The sequence below is a fragment of the Panicum hallii genome, chromosome 3 (genome assembly GCF_002211085.1).
Source record: "Panicum hallii strain FIL2 chromosome 3, PHallii_v3.1, whole genome shotgun sequence".
Taxonomy (NCBI): domain Eukaryota; kingdom Viridiplantae; phylum Streptophyta; class Magnoliopsida; order Poales; family Poaceae; genus Panicum; species Panicum hallii.
The window spans coordinates 58,661,563-58,682,287 of NC_038044.1; the positions used below are offsets into that span (position 1 = coordinate 58,661,563).

Sequence of the window (20,725 nt, forward strand, 5' to 3'; positions counted from 1 at the left end):
AGTCATAGGCTGGAAGGTTCAACGGAGGAAGCACTTCGAGGTACTATGCGGTTTATGAATGTGCAGCATCACTATCAATTACTGCTACGTCGCGGTATAGGTCAGTTGATCAATATCGCGCGAGGTCATTATAGGGAGGCTGATAGACAAGTCACCCAGGTTGAGCAACTTCAAGCCTTGGTGACCAAGAAAGATGGGATTATCGCCGCCCGAGAAGAGACTATTCATCATCGAGAAGATCAAATCAATGAGAGTGATGCGATAATCACTCAACGCAACACGATCATTGAGTTTCTTCAGGAACAGATCCATGATCTCATTCTCAAAGTTGATGATGCCCATGCGCAAAAAAACGAACTGCAACAGCAGCCTGTACCTCCTGCTCTACCAGCATCCGAAGAAGAAGAAGATCCCGAAGAAATTGAAGGAGTCTCCGGGATCGATTCTGAGCATGGAGATCCTGTTGTCAGTCCTTATCATTCCTCTTCGGGCAGTCAATCATCAGTGGGCAAGCTTGATGACTTTTAGTTTGGGTTGAGTTGGTGACGTCATAGCTGTAATTAGTGTAGAAAGGTGTAACATAGGTAGAGGGTAGTCCATCTAGATCTAGAGCCACTTGTTGTATTATATGTGGCCTGGGTAGTAATGGAATGACTTGTAGTTGTCAGAGTGTCCGGATGTAAGATGTAAGGACCATCAATGTTTATATAGTAATCTAAATCTTGTGTTTTGTTATCTTACTCGATATCCTTGCATCTGAAATGAGTTGATTGAATGGAGCATGTGTTAAATATCTTTTTGGGTAACTGTATATCATCTGAAATTCGGAGTGAGAATAGGACTAATAATGGATATCTCCTTTGTTTCAGATGGTTGGAGCTACCCGCGGAACTCCAGAAGGTTTTCGGCCTGATCAAGCCAGCGGTTCTCAGCAACCGCCACCAGCCCCACTAAATCTAGTTAAGGTTATGGCCCGACAAACAGAACTCCTCAATCAGCTTGTGCAAGCTCAGAAGGGCCATTATCATCACCAACCCCGAGGCCGTGATGAACCTTCGTCGGCCAGCTATCAGGATTTTCTCAGCATGCAACCTTCGTTGTTCCATAAGGCAGATGAGCCTCTCGATGCTGATGCTTGGCTTCGAACCATTGAGTCCAAGTTTGCACTATTGTCTGCCCCGTATTCAGATGAGAACAAAGCGTTATTCGCCGCTCAACAACTCCGAGGCACCACTCGCATCTGGTGGGATCACTATCATGCCATGCAGTCTGCCGGTCATGTTGTCACTTGGGATGAGTTTCGGACCGCTTTTCGAGCGCATCACATTCCAGAAGGACTCATTGAGCGAAAGCTCAATGAATTTCTAAATCTGACCCAAGGGACCCGCACCGTCATGCAGTACGCACAAGCCTTTAATCACTTGTGCCAATATGCAGGTTCTCATACGGACACTGATGCCCGCAAACGTGACTGATTTCACCGAGGACTGAGTACCAAACTTAAAGAACGACTGAGTTTGGTGAAGGCTGCATTTCAATATGGCTATCATTCAAGAAGACTGCATTTTAGCCCACCGAGCAGAAAAGAAAAGGAAGACACCTACAGGTCCTTCAGCTCCACAACAGCCAAGGTATCGGTTGATCCAGACCGCTGCTACCTGCGCACCGCCGTGAAGTAATCCGCCTGGCAGATGGATAGCCAGACCACCCCAGCAAGCACGATTCAAACGACTACCGGCCCCTCAACCTCAGCAGCAACAACCACAAGATCCGCGGCCGAGCTTTCCGCCAGTCAACCAAGGAAACAACAACTACCGTTGTTTCAACTGCGGAAGCCCGTCCCATTTTATCAAAGATTGCCCTCAACCCAGAAGATCCTTTCAAGGGCAAACATCCAACCCAGCTAATAAGGGTAAGGGCAAGAAGCAAGTGGTCCAAATCCGCCAAGGAAGGTGAACCTCACCACTCTCTCCGAACACCCAGAGGGTGCGCCTATAATGACGGGTACTTTATCTATCAACCATCAACCTGTGATTGTTCTTTTTGATTCTGGCGCTACCCATAGTTTTATCAGTTCAAAATGTGGTACTAAAATGGGCTTGGAACTTTACCCTACTAATAGAACTTATATGATAGTAACTCCTGGCGGTAAAATTTCTGCAAACCAAGTCTGTAGGAGTGTGCCTATTCAGATGGGTAGAAATCTGATGATGACAAATTTACTATTATTGGACCTAGACGGGATGGATATTCTCCTAGATATGAATTGGATGACTCATCACCACGTGTCATTGGATATTTCTTCCCGGATTGTGGAAATAAATTCCCCTGAACATGATCCTACTGTTCTGTATCTTCCACAATGGAAGTACACCAATTCTTGCACCTATGCTGCAACAGGGATCAAGTTAAAAGATATCCCTGTCGTCTGTGAATACCCAGACGTCTTTCCAGACGATTTGCCTAGAATGCCCCCGAACCGAGATATTGAGTTTATCATAGAACTCCAACCCGGCACAGCCCCTATCTCTAAAAGACCTTATCGTATGCCACCCAATGAGTTGGCTGAGTTAAAAATTCAACTCCAAGACTTTCAAGATAAGAGTTTTATTCGTCCAAGTGCATCACCATGGGGTTGTCCAGCTTTATTCGCGAAGAAGAAAGACAATAGCCTAAGGCTATATGTAGATTATCGTCCTCTCATTGCAGTAACTATCAAAAACAAATATCCCCTACCCCGTATTGATATTCTCTTCAATCAGCTAGCCGGAGCTAAAGTATTCTCCAAAATTGATCTTCGTTCCGGCTATCATCAAATTAAGATTCGGCCAAGTGACATTCCAAAAACGGCTTTCTCCACTCGATATGGTTTATATGAATACCTAGTCATATCGTTTGGTCTTACCAATGCCCCAACATATTTCATGTATCTTATGAATTCTGTCTTCATGCAAGAACTCGAAAAATTTGTTGTGGTCTTCATTGATAACATTTTAATCTATTCCAAAAATTCAGAAGATCATGCAAAACATTTTCATGTCATTCTTCAGTGATCAAGGGATCACCGCTTGTACGCCAAATTCTCTAAATGCGAATTTGGGCTAGATACGGTGAAATTTCTGGGCCATACTATTTCCGGTGACGGTATATCCATTGATCCCAGTAAAGTACAAAAAGTGATGGATTGGAAACCTCCAACGTCAGTTCATCAGATCCGTAGCTTTCTTGGTCTAGCTGGCTATTATCGTCGCTTTATTCCTCACTTTTCCCGAATAGCCAAACCTATGACCGAACTACTAAAGAAAGGTGTTAAATTCTCTTAGGATCAAAAATGTGAAGATGCGTTCCACACTCTTAGAGGCCATCTTACAACTGCTCCAGTCTCAGCTCAACCAGATGTGTCGAAACCTTTCGACATTTATTGTGATGCTTCAGGAATTGGGCTTGGTTATGGGCTTATGCAGGACACCCGAGTAATTGCTTATGCATCACGAGCACTTAGGGTACGTGAACAGAACTACCCTACACACGATCTTGAGCTCGCAGCGGTTATTCATGCCCTAAAGATCTGGAGACATCATCTAATGGGTACGAAGTGTCATATATACACCGACCACAAAAGCCTCAAGCACATCTTTACACAGGCAGATCTGAATATGAGGCAACGACGCTGGCCAGAACTTATCAAAGATTATGATCTAGAGGTATATTATCATCCAGGCAAGGCCAATGTCATTGCAGATGCACTCAGTCGCAAGGCGCATTGCTCTTGCTTGTCTGTAGAAGCTTTCAACGAGACCTTTTGTTGGTAAATGAGAAAGCTTAGTCTAGAAATCATTCCCCAAGGTGACTTGAACCATCTCTCAGTTGAAGCCACGCTTAGGGATAACATTGTTCTAGCCTAAAAGCGTAACAAAGGGGTCAGAATCATTAAACAGAAGATAACACAAGGAGAAGGGAACTATAAGTGCTTCCAAGTAGATCCAGAAGGAATCTTATGGTTCAACGAACGTATCGTTGTACCTAAAGACCATAAGCTCCGTAAACAAATAATGGACGAGGCCCACCTATCTAAATTCTCTATGCATTCTGGCAGTACGAAGATGTACCAGGATCTGAAGCAGAACTTCTAGTGGACTCGTATAAAACGAGAAAAACGAGAAATTACCAAGCATATCTCAGAATGTGATATTTGCCAAAGAGTCAAAGCCAGTCATTTAAAGACTGCTGGTATTTTTTAACCTCTACCTATTCCCTCCTATATATGTAATATATGATGGAACAAAATCTTAAATACACGTAATCTTTGAAGAAATAATATCTTAAAAATAGATGAGATGTCGAGGAGTTGGCACGTCATGGTAAAAATACAGTAAAATTGATGAAATTATAAATAAAGCTTAAAAATAGATGAGATGTCGAGGAGTTGGCACGTCATGGTAAAAATACAGTAAAATTGATGAAATTATAAATAAAGCAAGATCAATACTAAAAGATACTTATAATAAAGAAAGAGTATATTCAAAATTTTGAATTAGCAAAGAACAAAAATATACAAGGAATAACATCCATAATAATTACAAACAGCAAACGGAAAAAACCCTTATGCCTATATACTTTGAATATACGGAATAGAAAATACGACATATAATTTATTTATGTGTAGAATTACTTTTATCTTTTTTATTATTGAAGATTTTGTTTTATATATACATTGGAGATGATTAGTTTTATTTAATAGGCAGCCTTCTTTTCTCTAGATATCATATCTGCAAATGTAATTGTGCGGTTTAACTTTTCTATCGTCTGCCCAAACAGTTACATTTAAAAGAGAACATCTCTCTACAGCTATAATATTATCTCAATTATTAAATATTAGATATAAATTTTAAACAAGAAGTACTGAAACAGTATCTTCTATAGGATCCTTAGCACATAAAAATTTAATCACACAACCGATGCAAGGATATAGAAAAATTAAAAAAAACTACTTTATTAAACTAAACAAGCACATAAAAATTTAATCACACAACCGATGCAAGGATATAGAAAAACTAAAGAAAACTAATTTATTAAACTAAACAAGCTTACATATGATTTTTCTTTTTAGGAACCCCAAACCTTAAAAAAAATAAAAAATAAAATAAAAAGATTAGCTTACAGGAGATATATATCAACGGCTTGGTAGCTATTTTACAATATATCCCTGTAAAATAGCCACCAAGCCCATTGTAATATATCCTCTATCCTCTGTAAGCTAATCCTTTTCTTTCTTTCTTTTAACAGTTGGAGATTTTCAAAAAGAAAAATTATAGTAGACCTAATCATTTTCTTTTTTTAAGAGTTGGAGATTCTTAAAAAGGCTTTAAGAGTTGGGAGGTTCCTAAAACATAAAATCACACGTAAGTTTATTTGATTTAATAAAATAGTTTCTTTAATTTTACTATATCCGCTGATCGATTACGTGATTAATTTTTTTGCTAAGAACTTTACGGAGGAACCTTCGAACCTTCGATAGTTCTCATTACCACGTATTTAACTATTAATAGAATATTATAGCCGTAAAGAAATATTCCATTCATGTGGAACTATCCGGAAAGACAAAGACAGTAGATGCTTTAAAAGCTGATAGAAAAATTAACCCGCATAATTATATTCATATATATGATATCTATAGAAAAATATCTATCTATTAAATAGAAACTCATAGTACATGACGAGTATCGAGTACCGAGTAAAATTTTACAACTAATTACACCGACACCAACCTAAAAGAAATCCTTCAAAACTAATTAGATCCAAAACATATAAAATGAAATCTTCAATAATCACAAAAGAACAAAAATAATCCTACGCATGAACATATAGCAAACCACATATTTAAACCAAACATATATATATATATATATCTCTCTATATATAGATGAGACTAAAATGCGGCAACAGGATGCATTTACTATAGCAAACGCACAGACCCTTCGTGGATCTCGCGTATCTGATGGTCCACCCCTCATTTATGCAAAATATGCAAAATTAGATGAAAGCAACCAACCACACCTCACCCTCCACCACCTATCTCCTATCATGCAGAGAGAATCTTTTCTTCTCCTATCATGCAGAGAGAGAATCTTTTCTTGATTCTTTTCATGATTCGAAAAAATACAATATCTCAGATCGTTTCATTGTTATAAAAAATATGCTAATCAAACTGAGAACCATAAAAACTACAAAAACTATACTTGATGAACTTCTTTTTAAACTTCTTTTTAAAGTAAAAGTAAATTGTTAGAAAAAAATATGCTAATCAAACTGAGATCCATATATAGGATGAACTTCTTTTTAAACTTCTTTTTAAAGTAAAAGTAAGTAATTGCAACTTAATTACTGTAAGTTGCCATCACAGCTACACAGTATCGTAGGCAGACAATATCGTTGTTAGCACTTGTTGCAAGCAACCACTTAGAGGCAGACAATATCGTTGTTAGCACTTGTTGCAAGCAATTGTTGCAAGCAACCACTTAGAACCTAGTTTTTACCCCATTACTACTAGTTACAATCTAACTAGTTCAAGCTAGATTACTACTAGTTACAATCTAGTTCAAGCTCAAGCTAGATTACTACTAGTTGAATTGAATCTAGTTCAAGCCTAATTAGTGGAAGTGTAAGCTGTTACTACCCAATTACTACTTGTGCAACCAATTACTGCTTATTACAGTTATTATTATATTAGTTGCAACCGATTACTACTAATCTAGTTCAAGCCTATAATTATAATTAGTGAAAGTGTAACCTGTGACTGCCTTACTACTCATGCAACCAATTACTACTTATTACGCCAGTCAGTTATTATTATATTAGTTGCAATCGATTACTACTGCATGCGATCCGGTTGCTCTGCTAGATGGAATCAGTTAGTCGTAGTTGGAATCAGTTACTGGTCGGTTGGTTTCCGGATACTACTAATTGAAACTCTAGTTGCAACCCACCAGATACTACTAATTGCAACCTACTGTTGCAACCCAGTTGCAACCTAGTTGCCGTTGCCGTTCCAGTTACAACCTAGTTACTACTTAGTTTTGCAAGTCAATTGCATTGCTCAGGTTGTATCCAGAATTACAGATGAACCTGAGATCAGATGCAAATAGTAAATATAGTTATAACCGGTTACGACTCGATAATATACAGAGTTAGAATCGATGGTACACATACATACAATTCGCGTGTACACATAGATGGTATACATAGATGGTATGTAGCTACTGCTGTAACAATATATCAAAGGAGCAGCGTGGGGATTGGGGGAAAGTAGGATCTGTGATGGGAATGGGAGCGAAGCTCCGTGGCTGCGGCACCATACCCGCTCAGAGCCGCTCCAGCTGCTCGTTGTAGACGTCGCGAGGCTGCGGCACTCGCTCGTGCCGCAGCGGCAGCGGCTTTGTAACGCCCTCACCAGCCTCCACCGCCGCCGCCTGCTCGGCCTCCCGCTTCGCCGTGCTCCGGCTGGCACCGTCGCCTCCGCCCTCCACGCGCTTGCTGCTCGCCTCCGCAGCCTCTGGCGGCGGCTCACCGTGGGGACGACGCGGGTCCTTGCCGCTGGCGGTCGCCTTCGCTTTCGCCTCCGCCTCCGCCTCCATGGCGATCGCTCGAGTCGACCACTGCTGCTGCTAGTTGCGTGATGGGACGCCGTGCCAAAGGATCACTCCGGCGGCTTTTCTATCCCAATAGGCTTCGCCACGTCTGGGTGTACGCGGCAGCAACCATCGAGAGGCAATGGCATGGGTGCCACGTGCTGTGCCTACGTGTACCAAGTTGGGGGTACACGTGTCGATGAAGACCAGCTCCACCGGTTTCGGTCCGGCCGATCGAGCAAGGGACCGACCGGTCGGCCAACGCGGCTTGATCCTCAGCCGGGCTGTTGCCACCTGCAAGGATGCCTCCACCTACAGCATCTCTTCTGCATGGTCTTGGCGTCAAAAACAGCAGTTCTACAGGAATAATCCATGAACTAAACAAAAGTTCTCGAAAAATAGACTAAAACATAGGCAAAGAGCAGCTCATTGATTAGTCAAATCTTCAATTGAGAGTCGTCTAAGAATTAGGACCTTCAGTCTGCATTAGTTTAAAATCATGTTCAGAGGTCACAGCTGCATGATCATGTTCCTGTACGATTGTAGCACTGTACGGTACGCGTCTGGTAGTGCAATGGATGAATATATACCTAGTGGTTACGAGTTAAAACAGACATGTAGAATTTGGATAAATTTTTGGTATAATATAAAACCTATTTTACAGTCTGAATAATATTTAATAATCAATGCCATTCATCAGGTTCCCAACTCCAGTACCCAAGACATGTTCACACTTAGTTTGGAACCTCTACAATGAATGAATTTTGGAAGGAAACATTCCAATATGACAGAAATCCAAACTCAGAGTAAGGTTCCAGCTTGACATCAACAAAATTTTAACTGGCAACTTATTCCTATTCATGGGCATACAACTCCATTACACGCCTCGCGTACATGCATTGCCTGACACTACAGAGGCAAGTCTGGGACAATGCTGTTCTGCCTAGCACAAGAAATCACATCAAATCCGCATGGCTACAAATGCGCAGCAGAACCGATCTCAAGAGGTTAAAAGCCAAATATAAAGTTCTAACACCTTCCTGGCTGTCACTTCTTTTGCTTCTTCCCAGGCTTCAGCTTGATGACCTCGTCGATGTACAGTATGCCCTTCCCCTTGTACACCTCTGGGGGTTTGCAGCTCCGGACGGCGCCGGCAAACTGGTGAACCCTGTCCTTGTCGATGCCGGTGCAGCAGATTATGTTGGGCTTGAAGCAGAAGACGCGGACGGCGGGCGGGGCGGTGAACTGCACCTCGTGGCTGTAGCCCAGTTTCAGGAACAGCTCACGGCCTTGGCTCTCTGACCTCGCCTTGAAACCGACCCCCACGAGCTTCAGAAACCGGAAGAACTTGGCTTCCATTGCAGATCGATGGATGGTTTGTTTGACAGTAAAGTGTTTGGTGCTGAGTTTCCTATAACATAGAGGAAAAAAAGGAGAGTAGAGGGTTCTCATCAGAACAGTAAATAGTTCAAGTACAATTTAAGATGATGGACTGTGAATGATATAAACATCGCATCTGAACAAAATACCTACAGAACACTGGAACATACTGAGTGTCAAATAAATTAGACCTCCACATAGTGTTTATCTCCTTTTGTGGAAAGCAGTACAAGACAATTGTCGCTAAAACACTAAAGAGTTTGCAGTGTTTCAAAAGGCCTGTGAGTGTGCTGATCAATGATAGTTGTAAGATACTATACAGATTCTCTAACCATCCAAGGTGGCAAAATTAAGGCAGTTGTAAATCAGACAAGTGGTAACTGTACCAAATAGGGGTAACAATATGAATTGTAAGCTAGCCAGCCAAGTACAATCTAGCAACAGAGCTATGCTCCGTAAAGGTTCTAAGTTGAGACTCAGAGTCACCCGTGCACGCAGAAGCACAGCACGGCGGATGATACAGGAATTCAGGATGGTTGCGAGCCGTTGCAGTCTGAAATTGCCTGAAACTGCCATCAGTATCAGAAGGGTTCCAGTGACAGGATTGTGTGGCTAATTCTGGGCGTTGAGCCATACCAAAGCGGCGAGGGCCGCCAGCACAAACAGGGTCACCGGATCATCGATGGATCAACCAAGATTTGGCGACGCAGTGTATTCAGGAGCAATATGGCAAATTCGTACACATCACTCCCATTTCCCCGGGGGGAAAAAATACTCCCCCCACAACTATCCCTGTCACGCCAATACCAGCACCAGCCCGCAGCCATGCGGATAACTGGTGGACCGGGGCACCCAACCCGGGTTTCGGACTCGATCGCTCGCGCAGAGAAGATCCTGCAGAACCGTAGGAGCTAGCGAGAGGGAGAGGGATCCATTACCGGGGAGAGGAAGTAGTCGCTCCAGGCCGGGTCCGATCTCCGCGCGCCCCCGCGCCGGTCCGGCGGAGCGGAGGACGGCGAGCTGCCTCGGCGGTGGCGGGCGAGGGGGCGGAGGTTCCTCGGAGACGAGGAGCGCCGCCGCCAGGGGAGAAGAGGAAAGCAGGTTAGGGCTGCTGAGGCCTCAGGGTGGACTCGGCGGGGTCCAAATGCGCGGCCCGACACAGAACGGCCCGTGGTGCAAAATGGGCGACGCGATTGGTTGGCGGCCTGTCGAGGCCCAGCCCAGCCCAGCCCTCGTGCCTGCCGAAGCCACAGCCCATTTATTACCATTCGTGCCGGGCTGGGCTGGGCTAGGCCGAGGCAGAATCGACCCGATGGGCTAAAAGAACACTCCTTACTTGTAGGCCTTGCCTTCCTCCCGGTCCAATTTTTTCTGGACAAAAAATTTGCATTTTTCCACCCTCAAAAAAAGTTTGCATTTTCCAAAGACGTTGCTTCGCCAAAGACCAAATTGCCGCTGAGCTTGGAGATTGACAGGTGGGTCCGGCCCCACGAGTCACTGACACACGCTGTCATCAGTCCAGCCATTTTAAAACATGTGAAAAAAGGTACAGGGCCCCTCGGAGACGAGTCCGTCGCTGTCGTCCTCGCTTTTATTCTGCCGCGTCTCTGCGGCGGAAAAGGCCACGGTCGGGTCGCTTCGAATCCGGCGCGGCCGCGTTTCGCGCCCCGCCCCCTCCCCGTTCGAAAGTATTTGCGTTTCAGTCCCCACTCGTCCTCTCCGCCCCCCTCATTAATGCCGCTCCTCGCTGACGGAGCTCAGGCTCAGCGGCTGCTGCCTTCAAGGAGCAGAGGTAGAGAGAGAGAGAAGGGGGAAAAAGGCCGTTGCTTTTGCTTCGGTTCTCGACAAGAACTCCTCCCGCGGCACGCACAGGGGGATAGGAGCTCCGATCTGCGTGTCGGCCGCGAGATTTTGGGGGCCGCAGTAGGCGGAGGAGAAGTGAAGGGTGGGGGATGACGGGGGTGGTGGTGGTCTCCAGCGCGGGGTGCAAGGGCGGCGGGGGGAAGCGGAGCTCCGGCGGCGGGGGCGGGGAGGAGGAGCGGCGGCGGCGGGCCGCGGTGCTGGAGCTGCTGCTCGCGGCCGTGCGGCGCTCCGTGGTGGCGTGCCGGGTGGAGCGCTCCGCCGCCGGGGGCGGAGCAGGGTGGGCGGCGGCGGAGGGCGTGGAGGACGCGGCGGTGGAGGAGGAGGAGCTGGGGGAGATGGAGATCGGCTGGCCCACGGACGTCCGCCACGTCGCGCACGTCACCTTCGACCGCTTCCACGGCTTCCTCGGCCTCCCCGTCGAGTTCGAGGACGAGATGCCGTGCCGCGTGCCCAGCGCCAGGTGAGCGACCGCCGCCACCTCTTCCCCTTTCCTCCATCAGGCACCATGAGATTTCAAAATCGAAGCTTCCGGGTAGGGTCTCTGGGCCTCGGGAGCAAGTACCTTGGTGAAAGTTTTGAAATTTCTTTTCAAAGGGTGGTTACTGAGTCCAAGTGCTCCCCCAATCTGAAGCGGCTCTTGTCTGAAGGATACAGTTTCTTCAGTTCAGATAACTGGAGCAACTTCAGTCGCTGCACCTATATGCCCTGGATCCACACAGTTTTGAATTGTCATAAGCTTAATGTGACTGTTTCACCGAGTTCCATTGATGTATGCGATTCCTGTTTCACATGCACTGTCTGACAGAATTATAAGATTGTGGTCAGCTGTATGATAACTCGTACAAGTACATTTTGTGCAATTACAGCAACCTGAACACACACCCAATGAAATTCTAGTTCCTGAATCACTCATCCAATCAGCTACGCACTGTAACAAGTTTGAGTTTTGTTTCGCTATATGATTTTCACCAAGATTCAACATTTGGACCGGTCAACTCTCAACTTATGATCCAGAAAACTTGTTTACCTTTGCCTTCTGCAGCGCCAGTGTTTTTGGTGTCTCAGCTGAATCAATGCAATGCACCTATGATGGCAAGGGCAATTCGGTTCCCACCATATTGGTGCTCATGCAAGAGAGGCTGTATGCCCAGGGGGGCCTTAAGGTGATCATCCATGATAAACATGCCTTCTGAGTTCTGACTGTTTATTATGTGCCCTGAATGGATGAACCTCGACTTGCTCATACTGACATTTCATTTTCAGGCCGAGGGGATATTTCGCATTAATCCAGAGAATGACCAAGAGGAGCACGTGAGGGACCAGCTAAACAAAGGTGTTGTGCCAGAGGACATTGATGTTCACTGTTTGGCTAGCCTGATTAAGGTATGATATCTGTCAGCCTGAAACAACTGCTACAATTTAGTTCACCTATTGTGGCTGATGGATGAAGGGGAAGAGGACTGAAACGTGTGTACATGTAAATTGGACAGGCATGGTTCAGGGAACTTCCAGAAGGTGTGCTCGACGGCCTCTCCCCTGAGCAAGTGCTGCAGTGCAATTCTGAAGGGGAGTTCCTTGAGCTTGTGACGCTCTTGCGCCCCACTCAGGCAGCACTCCTCAATTGGGCTGTTGAGCTCATGTCTGACGTTGTTGAAGAGGAGGAGCTCAACAAGATGAATGCTAGGAACATAGCCATGGTATTTGCGCCCAACATGACACAGGTGATTTCCGCACTATTCTTGCAGGATAAGAGGTGACCTTTATGTACATGTAGTTCCCATACAAAAAAAATGCGAGCAATCTGTAAATTGTCATAACTTAAGCATGTAAATTGCCTTTCTGTTCTATTGCTAGATGTCAGATCCATTGACGGCCCTGATGCATGCTGTCCAAGTCATGAACTTTCTCAAGACATTGATCTTGAGGACGCTCCGGGAGCGCGATGATGAAGCCACTGGAGGGGAGTACACTCCATACTCCTCTCCAGCGTCATCCAGCCGGCATGACGCAACTGAATGCTGCTACAACAGCGAGCGGGACATGGATAGGAGCTGTGAGCTGAGTGATATGCACAGCCAGATCAGCAAGTCCGGGAGACATGCCGATTACCTCGTGAGGTACAACACCTGTTTTGACAGCGAGCAAGAAATCGATGAGCATCTGAGCGAGGTTGAAGAAGGGTTCCTGCGTAGGCTGGAGCACAATACTGAAGCGGACATACCGGAGGAAAGTGCAAGAGAACAGCGTGAAATGAACTCGCAGGTGATGGCCATGGAGGATGTTGAGCTGAAAGCTGAGGACCAAGCAGTAGACAAGGGCCTACAGAAGGAAGAAGGTTTAGAATCCATGGCATGATGGGAATTGTGTATTTGCAGCTGGTTAATCTTGTAAATTACTGACCAATGGATCCATTTTTCAACACCTGGTTGAATGTGTAACTGCTGTAGTCTAAACTTTTAATTCATGATGGAAACTTGCCTGATCCTGAATATGGGTAAATATGTACCCTTGGGACAATATTTGGAAATGACCATTATGTGCAGGTTAATGTTACCATGAGCATGTGACTATCTAATCCTCATGCGATCTTGGAGTGTTTTTTCCTTTTTGTTTAACATGCCTCTGAATTATATAAAGCTGTCAAGCAATTGTAGAACAAACATTGTTCACAGGTTCAGGTTTCATAAGGGCTCTGCAGGAATTTGATACGATAACATTATTTCTAGCAAGAACAAGGAAAAATTCCCACATTCCGAACAGGGATCCAAACCTATTGCAAAATACTGAACACCGTAATCCTGATAATAGCTTTCATTCTGCTCGCCACATTCATCGATATATCATGTAATCATTGCAAATATCCAAGCACGGCAACATCAAACTAACTACATATACAAATGTATCAGAATGTAAAAATAGCATTACACTATGATCCCAGTTATTCTCCCTACTGTAAGAATATTAGAGTATTAGGCAGCACTTTTTGAGTTTTTTTTTTGTCAATCCGGTTAGTGCCAAAGCTTAGTACAGAAACCAGTTCTTGGCTTCTTACTAGCAACAATTTCCTGGAATGAATCCAGGAGCTGGCCGGCCAAACTGCTGGGATCATCAAGGAGGGTGCGGATGAAGGTGATCACAACTCTACGCTCCTGCTGTGTTGATCTCAAGCTGAACCAGGTTAGGAATTTCATCCTGAAATCCTTTTCTATGTGTCCAGAACATTCCAGCCATCGTATAACCTTCACACAGTATTCATAGTTGTCATCTAACTGGCCTAACCTACGGGAGAAGAGCCTAGCTGAGGCGGCTGCCAAGTTGCTGCCATCAGCACAGGTTTCCTGCTCCAGGTCAGATGTCTGCTTGCGACTCTGTGACTGGGATTCCATGACCGGCGCCTCCCCTACATGCCCCTCGGCAAAAGTCTGGGAGTCGCCACAACCATTGGACTTTGTCAGTGTGTTCTTTCCTGAGCTGCATCCGTTCTCGTCCTGGCAGCACTCTGGTGGCATGACTACCTCTGCATTCAGGTCCGGGACTGAGGTCTCATTAAGATCGAGCTTGTGGGACGCACTGCATGGAACCTGGTCCTTTTCTAGTATTACAGAATCACTCTGGTCGCATGAATCTTCAATCTCATCTTTACACAATGCACTGGGGTAACCATTCTCGTCAGCCTTCCGCAAGACATTACCCAGCTGGCGGACCTGGAAGCCTGACGACGTACCATTTTCACTCTTACCAGCTCTCTTGGCAGAAGATGACCAACCTTCTGCTCTGTTCTCTTTGTTCTTATGAATGATCTCCACACTCTTGGTAAAGATCTTGTGTTCAGAATGGCCCAGTTCACCATCCACAGTAAATGAAATAATACGGAAGGAGTACTCTGTGCAGGGCTGCAGATTGGATATCAGTATCCTTCTTTGGTCTTTGGGGAAAACAGCAGGCTCCCCTGTGTATGGAGGTTCTCTGCTATTCCAGTACCAGAGTTTATAGCCTTTGATGACATGGTGCGGCGAGGAAACAGCTTCCTTAAGAACCAACACCAATGATGAATCTGTAATATCTTCAAATTTAAACCTGCAGGCAGCAGGAAGTGTATCTGCAGCAAAAAAAAAAGTTCACTAAGTTCATAAAGTTATCATTTGCACAAAAGAACAGGAAAGTGTATTTTACATGACTGAAATAATTTACCAATTTGTTTTGTTTCAGATTGAATGTTTGACTTCAGCCACTCATCTGCCTTTTCAATTGCTAAAGAGCAAAGTTTCTGCACATCAGCAGCAACAGACAGCCGCCCAACAATGCCACGGGCCATCTTGGATGATGTACCATCAAGGGGCCCAACTTCAGTTTCCAGCTTTGCTTTTGCATCCTCTACAATCCGATGCAGCTCTTTAAAACGAGTTGTGCCATCCAGAAGTCTATGACTCAGATATATGCGCGAACAGAAACTATCAACTCGACGGGCATCTTTAGCAACTACCAGCTGCCTTTTCCAGAACCTGCTCAAATAGTTTAAAGGTGCCGTTAGATCCAACAACATATCATGTTCGCAATTTTTTTTAAAAAAACATGAATACAATGCATAGCAGAGCTCATCTGCCCATAATGCTCGAAGTACCTACAAATATCACTGTAATGAATCCTTCAACCAATATTTAGAGTGCAAAAGGTTCACCAATATCAAGGAACATCCAGAACAAATAATTTAAAACCCAATAAATCAAATGATGTGAAGGTCTGGATCAGATAGCGAACATCTAGTGGCCAGCGATGCTTAAGAGTTTTTCAACAGAAATAAATATTACTGTCCAAGGTAGATGCAAATCACTCACCCAAGAATTCCAATAACCTTGCCGCATGCAGCACAACAGTAGTTACCATCAAGCTGTATAGATTGTCCAAGTTCTGTGCATCCTACCTTTTGGTGCTGGAGTGCACACTCAATATGGCAGGATAACCCACAACAATCCCTACCACCAGTCTCTGATGAGCAGACCAGCCAAAGGCTAGGATCTTTGTTGCTATCAAACTCATGACAAATACAACACGAACACCTCTTACAAAATGCATCATCTAAGTTCATGACTGCTTTGCAGGCTGAATTTATGCATATCCTTATGTTAGGAGGCTTTGTGTCTTGAGATATCCCATTTTCACATAGTTGAACAAGATGCTCACCCTTTCTTGCCTGTTTTTTCTGAGCATGGCTACCAACAAGGCTTGAATTATTATTGTTATTTGAGAAGACTTTCTTTGAATCAACGTTCTTGCACCCCTTTACAGTCACAGTTCTTGGTATTTCTTCCACTGATTTGCATTTTGAAATGCCAGGTTCTTCCTTTTCTGTGTTAACACTAGCATCATTTGACTCTTGTTCATGAAAAGAACTCAATGGTTTCTGGGCACTTTCTGAACTGGTGTTGCTGCCACAAGGAGGTCTATTTTCTTCAGGTGCACTTGCAGCATTAGAAACATTTGTTACCACTGCAAAAAAGGGAGTTCAAGTCCAGAAAATAGTTTTCCAAGGATATATGCCTAACGAAGTAGAAAGGATGCCTTCCAAAGTAACAAAAGTGCTGAACAATCAAGTGTTGTCAGGCATGTGAACTGGACCTAATTCAGTCCAACATGAAGTGTGAAGTTGAACTATCGCCAAAGAAAAGAAACCAAAGAAGCTTAATGGCATTTCAATGAACCAAGAGCCATTTGATAAAATACTATTGAGCTAGCCATACACTGCATGGTATCGGATTAATCCCAACAGCCTATTGCATTCATCACCTAATGACACTTGGCATATCCATATGTAGATCCTTATACTCTTTCTAGACTCCATCCACAACACAAGCAAAACGATGTATAACTAGTGACTCATTACAACATGATGAAACAGAAAATCATATAGTATTTATAGAAAATAAATTATTCAAAAAATGACAAAAAATCTGATAAAATGCCACCACAAAGTTTGCAGTTCTAAAAAACTCAACAAGCCATGACGCTGACATGGATCATGGTTCCACACGTCAGTGAGATATCTGATGGCATTTTCCAAAACACAAACTATACATCCCCATTTATGAAATGTCTAGTTTTAGAATATTCTTCTTGCCAGGCTTGAGGCTAACGAAAATAAGAATGGTTTCTATAAATTCATCCCTTTCTGCGTGAGTAAAAGGGCCTTCACAGTATCAGCTCAACTTTGCAGAAGCCCATGCTATTGGGATCAAGGAAAACAATCTGACCTTCAGAAAGCATCAGCCAACATAGGGTTAATTCTAGATAATATAGTTACACTTGTAGGCATTTGACATACACAATGCTCAACTATTCCACATACCAAACATCCTAGCTTCACATGCAAATTAATTCAAGAAAGGTGTTTTGTAGTACCTTGATTTAAGGATTTACTACTTCAACAATACACACCCTCAAATCTAACATAGTTTAAACACATATTGTTAGAGAAGCGTTCCTTTTCATTTTAAAATAGATGCCATTAGGAAACATTTTCAGCAAATGGTAATATTAATTGCCTACTAGCAGTGGAGCTACAGAAATCTATAGAAAACAAAATTGGGCAAATTTAGACATCACAAAGTAAGTGTCTATAAACAGTAATACCCACCCGCACCATGGTGTCACAGCACAGGATCCATGTGAAATTGACCCCGCGCTGAAACGGAACAAGAACTAAATCAAACTGCATATGGGTGATGTGTATGCTAGGTTAGTGCTCACAAAAGCAATATATAGATCCACTCGCAGATGACTAGATGGATTGAAGCGGGGAAAGATTTAGGTTTGATTGCTCATGGCAAAGAAGAGGGGGGCCATGCATAAAATTCGAACGATCTAAGCGAGTTAGGGCTTACCAGCAGATCTGGACGGATCCCCACTCAGCGCCATCCTGGCAGAGGAAGGGGAAGGGGAGGAACCGCTGCCGAGTGAGAGAGAAGGATGGTTGCCGTAAGGGAGGTGGCTATGAAGGTGCGCTCCAATTGAAGATGCGGTGCTCGGTCACGAAGAGAGGCTCTTCTATATCCCCTTTTGATTAAAAAGTACAAAGAAAGGAGTAAAGCAAGAATCTTCAGTTTTAAAGGGCCACTACCGGTTCATTTGGGGCCAGATTTATCACCAGGCCACACACACATAATTTAGGTGCTGTTTAACCTAAATCCACCCACACCAACCAATCCAAACCTCGGCATACCAAAATACAGGAAACTAGACCATTTTATTGAGCAACCTTGGTTCTAAAAATACTAAGAGGAAAAGAAAATAGAATATTGCCAAACTTTTGGCATTAAACCAACAAGGGCCAGATATCCAAAATCTAGGATCCACGAGTGCATTAAGATCCTAATACCTTGTGGGAGCTCTTACGGTGTACAACTTGCTTCGCGGTAATTTAATTTGCTGCTAGTGCACAATAATCTGGAGACATTATTTCACGGGTGCTCATGCAAGTCTTGTTCACAAATCAATCCATCCAGTGAGAATCTTTAGGGCATATAATCATCTCATCCTTTTATTTATGTTTGCATCACCGTAAAGTCAAACATGGAAGCTTGCGTTAGTATGAACTCAAAACCTGTCCATCACAGTTGGAAGTTCCAAATTTCCTTTCATGCAACAAAGAAAAGGCTCACTACATCGTGTCCACATTTCGCAGTCGAAAGTTCCTCTTTTTGTAGTTTCCCAACTGGAATAGGAAAAGGACGCACACATCCAACAAATCATACAAGAAAACCCGCAAGAATCGCAAAAGAGATGCCAAAATGGGCTAGTGTGAAAAGGCCAGATGAACAAAATAATAGCTGCCACTTTGGGAGGCCGTTGCTAAATCGAAGACAGGCCCCAGCTCCGGGGTCTTCCAGGCAAGGCCAAAAATCTCCTAACAAAACACCCCAGTTAATCGTCTAGCGTCATCAGTACTATAGAGACGCAGACGAAATCGAATCGGGCAAATTGTGGCAATGCTTCCTCATGATGAGCTGGTTGCAAGAAATTCAGGCCAGAGAGAGTAAGCAATTGCAATGAAGAAAGCATCCAGCTACACTAGTAATAGTCCTGCTTAACAGAGCACATAGGCAACCGGCAACGGACTAGCGCCACACAGCCACGGCCAGCGAATGGAGCCAGCCACCGATGATGTAACAAGACACCCCAATTGTAATCTCCTAACAGCATCAGTACTAGAGAGACGCGCACGAAATCCGAGTCGGGCAAATTGTGGCAGGACTTCCTCGTGATGAGAGCTGGTGACAGGAAATCCAGGCCAGGGAGAGCAAGCAATCGCAACGAAGAGAGCGTCCAGCTATATTAGTAACCGTCTTAGCCTAATACTAGTAGCACATAAGCAACAGACAGCGGACTAGCACACACAGAAAGACACGGAGACACGGCCAGCGAGTGGAGCCATGGGTGGCGTACGGCCAGCGCTCGCTACTCCCCCGCGCCAGCAGCAGCAGCAGCAGCAGCAGCAAGCGGACAAATCCGTCCCCGCAGCTAGGGACGGGTTCGGTGGGCACAGAGAGCGTGCCGCCCGCCAGCGAGAGGCCGGGTGAAGCGAGGGGCTTACCGGGAGGTCCGGGCGCGTCCCCGCCCGACGACGCCATCCCGTCGGCCGGGGCGGGGCGGGGTGGGGAGACGGGCCGGAGGATGGACCGGCCGGCCGCGGCGGCGGAAGGGAGGGGAAGAGGGGGAGCGTGGGTGGCGGCGGGGTCGCGGGGAGGGCTCGATGGACGCGTGCCGCGTAACGGGGCGGCGTCCAGCCTCAAGCGGTGCGCGTGCGCCCAAGATTCTTCTTTTGCGAAATTTCCAGAAAAAAACATATATTTGGCGATTTTGATCAGATTTTGCTCTGATCCGATTCTGATTAGATTGAGGAAAAAACGACACAGTTCGCAAAAACAAAAATACCTGTGTCGTTCTGTGCCGAATTCCAATGGCTCGCTTTTCTTTTGAGTTTACCACTCGATTTTTCCCCTACTTTGCAATCTAGGCCCGCATTTCAGTGAGCGAAGGGAGAGATAAACAGCTTAGAAATCGATGCTTAAAAAGGTGTGTCTCCATCACCTCGTGTGTGTTGGTGACTTGTCTGTCCGTGGCAGGAGCGGAGCAACGGCTCTCACCAGGTCAGCTCATCCCAACAAATTTTGAGAAAAAATTAATGAAAACCCACTATACTTGGTAATAGTGCTTGATGACCTCGTTATTTGATAGACATGACGCCGGTGAGGTTGTGGCCTGACTTCATTCCATGGCAAGCCCACCAATGAAATTTTCGCAAAAAGATGAAGGCGAGCTGAATTCGCACGAACTAATAAGGTGATATTCGAACAATACCAAGGAACACTATTACATTACTTATAGTCATAGCAAGATCACTACAATTTCGAAAGGTGAGATGCATCTTTCTCTAGAAGTACAATCCTTTTCCTTTCAAGAAGAAGGAACCCAACCCGAAGTACATATTTCTAGCACCGTTCACCTACGCGGCCGTTTAGCCCGTGTACACGCCGTATAAACATTACACGGTGGCCAGTCATGTCTGTTTAATTAGCCGTTTAGCTTGTTTAATAATGTTTAATCCGTTTAAATGGCTGTTTAGTTTGAATAAATAGCTAAACGATAGGCGACTGGCTGTTTAGCGTTAGTTCAAATATTGTAATGCTTTTGCTCATAAGTTAACTTCAAAATCTGTTTTTTTAAAAAAGAGAAAAATCAATACCTAAAGGTATGCAGCAACAGATGAGAGCTAACATCAGAGCTAACAGAATCAATTTTCTAAGGACAGCAGGTAATACAGTACGTGTCAGGATACAACTGTGTGGTGCGCATAATGT

The 20,725-nt window shown here is 44.6% G+C and overlaps 4 protein-coding genes across 6 annotated transcripts; 1 reads left to right on the top strand and 3 right to left on the bottom strand.

Annotated features, from left to right (window-relative positions):
- Positions 1-7,184: 7,184 nt before the first annotated feature.
- On the bottom strand, positions 7,185-7,694 carry LOC112884137. Its single transcript, XM_025949479.1, has one exon. It carries the CDS (start codon positions 7,632-7,634, stop codon positions 7,362-7,364), a length of 273 nt encoding a protein of 90 aa, XP_025805264.1. The 5' UTR covers positions 7,635-7,694; the 3' UTR covers positions 7,185-7,361.
- A 668-nt stretch (positions 7,695-8,362) lies between these two features.
- On the bottom strand, positions 8,363-10,135 carry LOC112884136 (60S ribosomal protein L6, mitochondrial-like). The gene is made up of 2 exons (XM_025949477.1): positions 9,947-10,135; positions 8,363-9,039 (listed from the first exon to the last, which is right to left on the bottom strand). The coding sequence occupies exon 2, from the start codon at positions 8,985-8,987 to the stop codon at positions 8,676-8,678; it is 312 nt and encodes a 103-aa protein (XP_025805262.1). The 5' UTR covers positions 8,988-9,039; positions 9,947-10,135; the 3' UTR covers positions 8,363-8,675.
- A 588-nt stretch (positions 10,136-10,723) lies between these two features.
- On the top strand, positions 10,724-13,413 carry LOC112884135 (rho GTPase-activating protein 2). The gene is made up of 5 exons (XM_025949476.1): positions 10,724-11,331; positions 11,914-12,034; positions 12,135-12,254; positions 12,362-12,592; positions 12,726-13,413. Exons 1-5 carry the CDS (start codon positions 10,961-10,963, stop codon positions 13,224-13,226), a joined length of 1,344 nt encoding a protein of 447 aa, XP_025805261.1. The 5' UTR covers positions 10,724-10,960; the 3' UTR covers positions 13,227-13,413.
- A 253-nt stretch (positions 13,414-13,666) lies between these two features.
- On the bottom strand, positions 13,667-19,658 carry LOC112884138 (VIN3-like protein 1). 3 transcript variants are annotated; one of them, XM_025949482.1, is made up of 5 exons: positions 19,459-19,655; positions 17,750-17,921; positions 15,707-16,358; positions 15,063-15,373; positions 13,667-14,970 (listed from the first exon to the last, which is right to left on the bottom strand). In XM_025949482.1, the coding sequence occupies exons 2-5, from the start codon at positions 17,781-17,783 to the stop codon at positions 13,880-13,882; spliced, it is 2,088 nt and encodes a 695-aa protein (XP_025805267.1). In that variant the 5' UTR covers positions 17,784-17,921; positions 19,459-19,655; the 3' UTR covers positions 13,667-13,879. The 3 variants fall into 3 exon arrangements, with proteins under 3 accessions (XP_025805267.1, XP_025805265.1, XP_025805266.1); XM_025949480.1 differs by lacking the exon at positions 17,750-17,921 and having other exon boundaries at positions 19,459-19,658; XM_025949481.1 differs by having other exon boundaries at positions 17,750-19,655.
- Positions 19,659-20,725: the final 1,067 nt, after the last annotated feature.

What these genes read in the sequence shown, in the direction of transcription:
- LOC112884138 (XM_025949480.1), bottom strand. Translation starts at nt 19,495, where the DNA reads ATGGCGTCGTCGGGCGGGGACGCGCCCGGACCTCCCG. An exon ending in GGACGCGCCCGGACCTCCCG is followed by an intron (nt 16,359 to 19,458) that starts GTAAGCCCCTCG and finishes CCTTTTTTGCAG; the next exon opens with TGGTAACAAATGTTTCTAAT. An exon ending in ATCTGAAACAAAACAAATTG is followed by an intron (nt 14,971 to 15,062) that starts GTAAATTATTTC and finishes TTTTTGCTGCAG; the next exon opens with ATACACTTCCTGCTGCCTGC.
- LOC112884137 (XM_025949479.1), bottom strand. Translation starts at nt 7,634, where the DNA reads ATGGAGGCGGAGGCGGAGGCGAAAGCGAAGGCGACCGCCAGCGGCAAG.
- LOC112884136 (XM_025949477.1), bottom strand. Translation starts at nt 8,987, where the DNA reads ATGGAAGCCAAGTTCTTCCGGTTTCTGAAGCTCGTGGGGGTCGGTTTC.
- LOC112884135 (XM_025949476.1), top strand. Translation starts at nt 10,961, where the DNA reads ATGACGGGGGTGGTGGTGGTCTCCAGCGCGGGGTGCAAGGGCGGCGGG. An exon ending in TGCCGCGTGCCCAGCGCCAG is followed by an intron (nt 11,332 to 11,913) that starts GTGAGCGACCGC and finishes TGCCTTCTGCAG; the next exon opens with CGCCAGTGTTTTTGGTGTCT. An exon ending in TTGCGCCCAACATGACACAG is followed by an intron (nt 12,593 to 12,725) that starts GTGATTTCCGCA and finishes TTCTATTGCTAG; the next exon opens with ATGTCAGATCCATTGACGGC.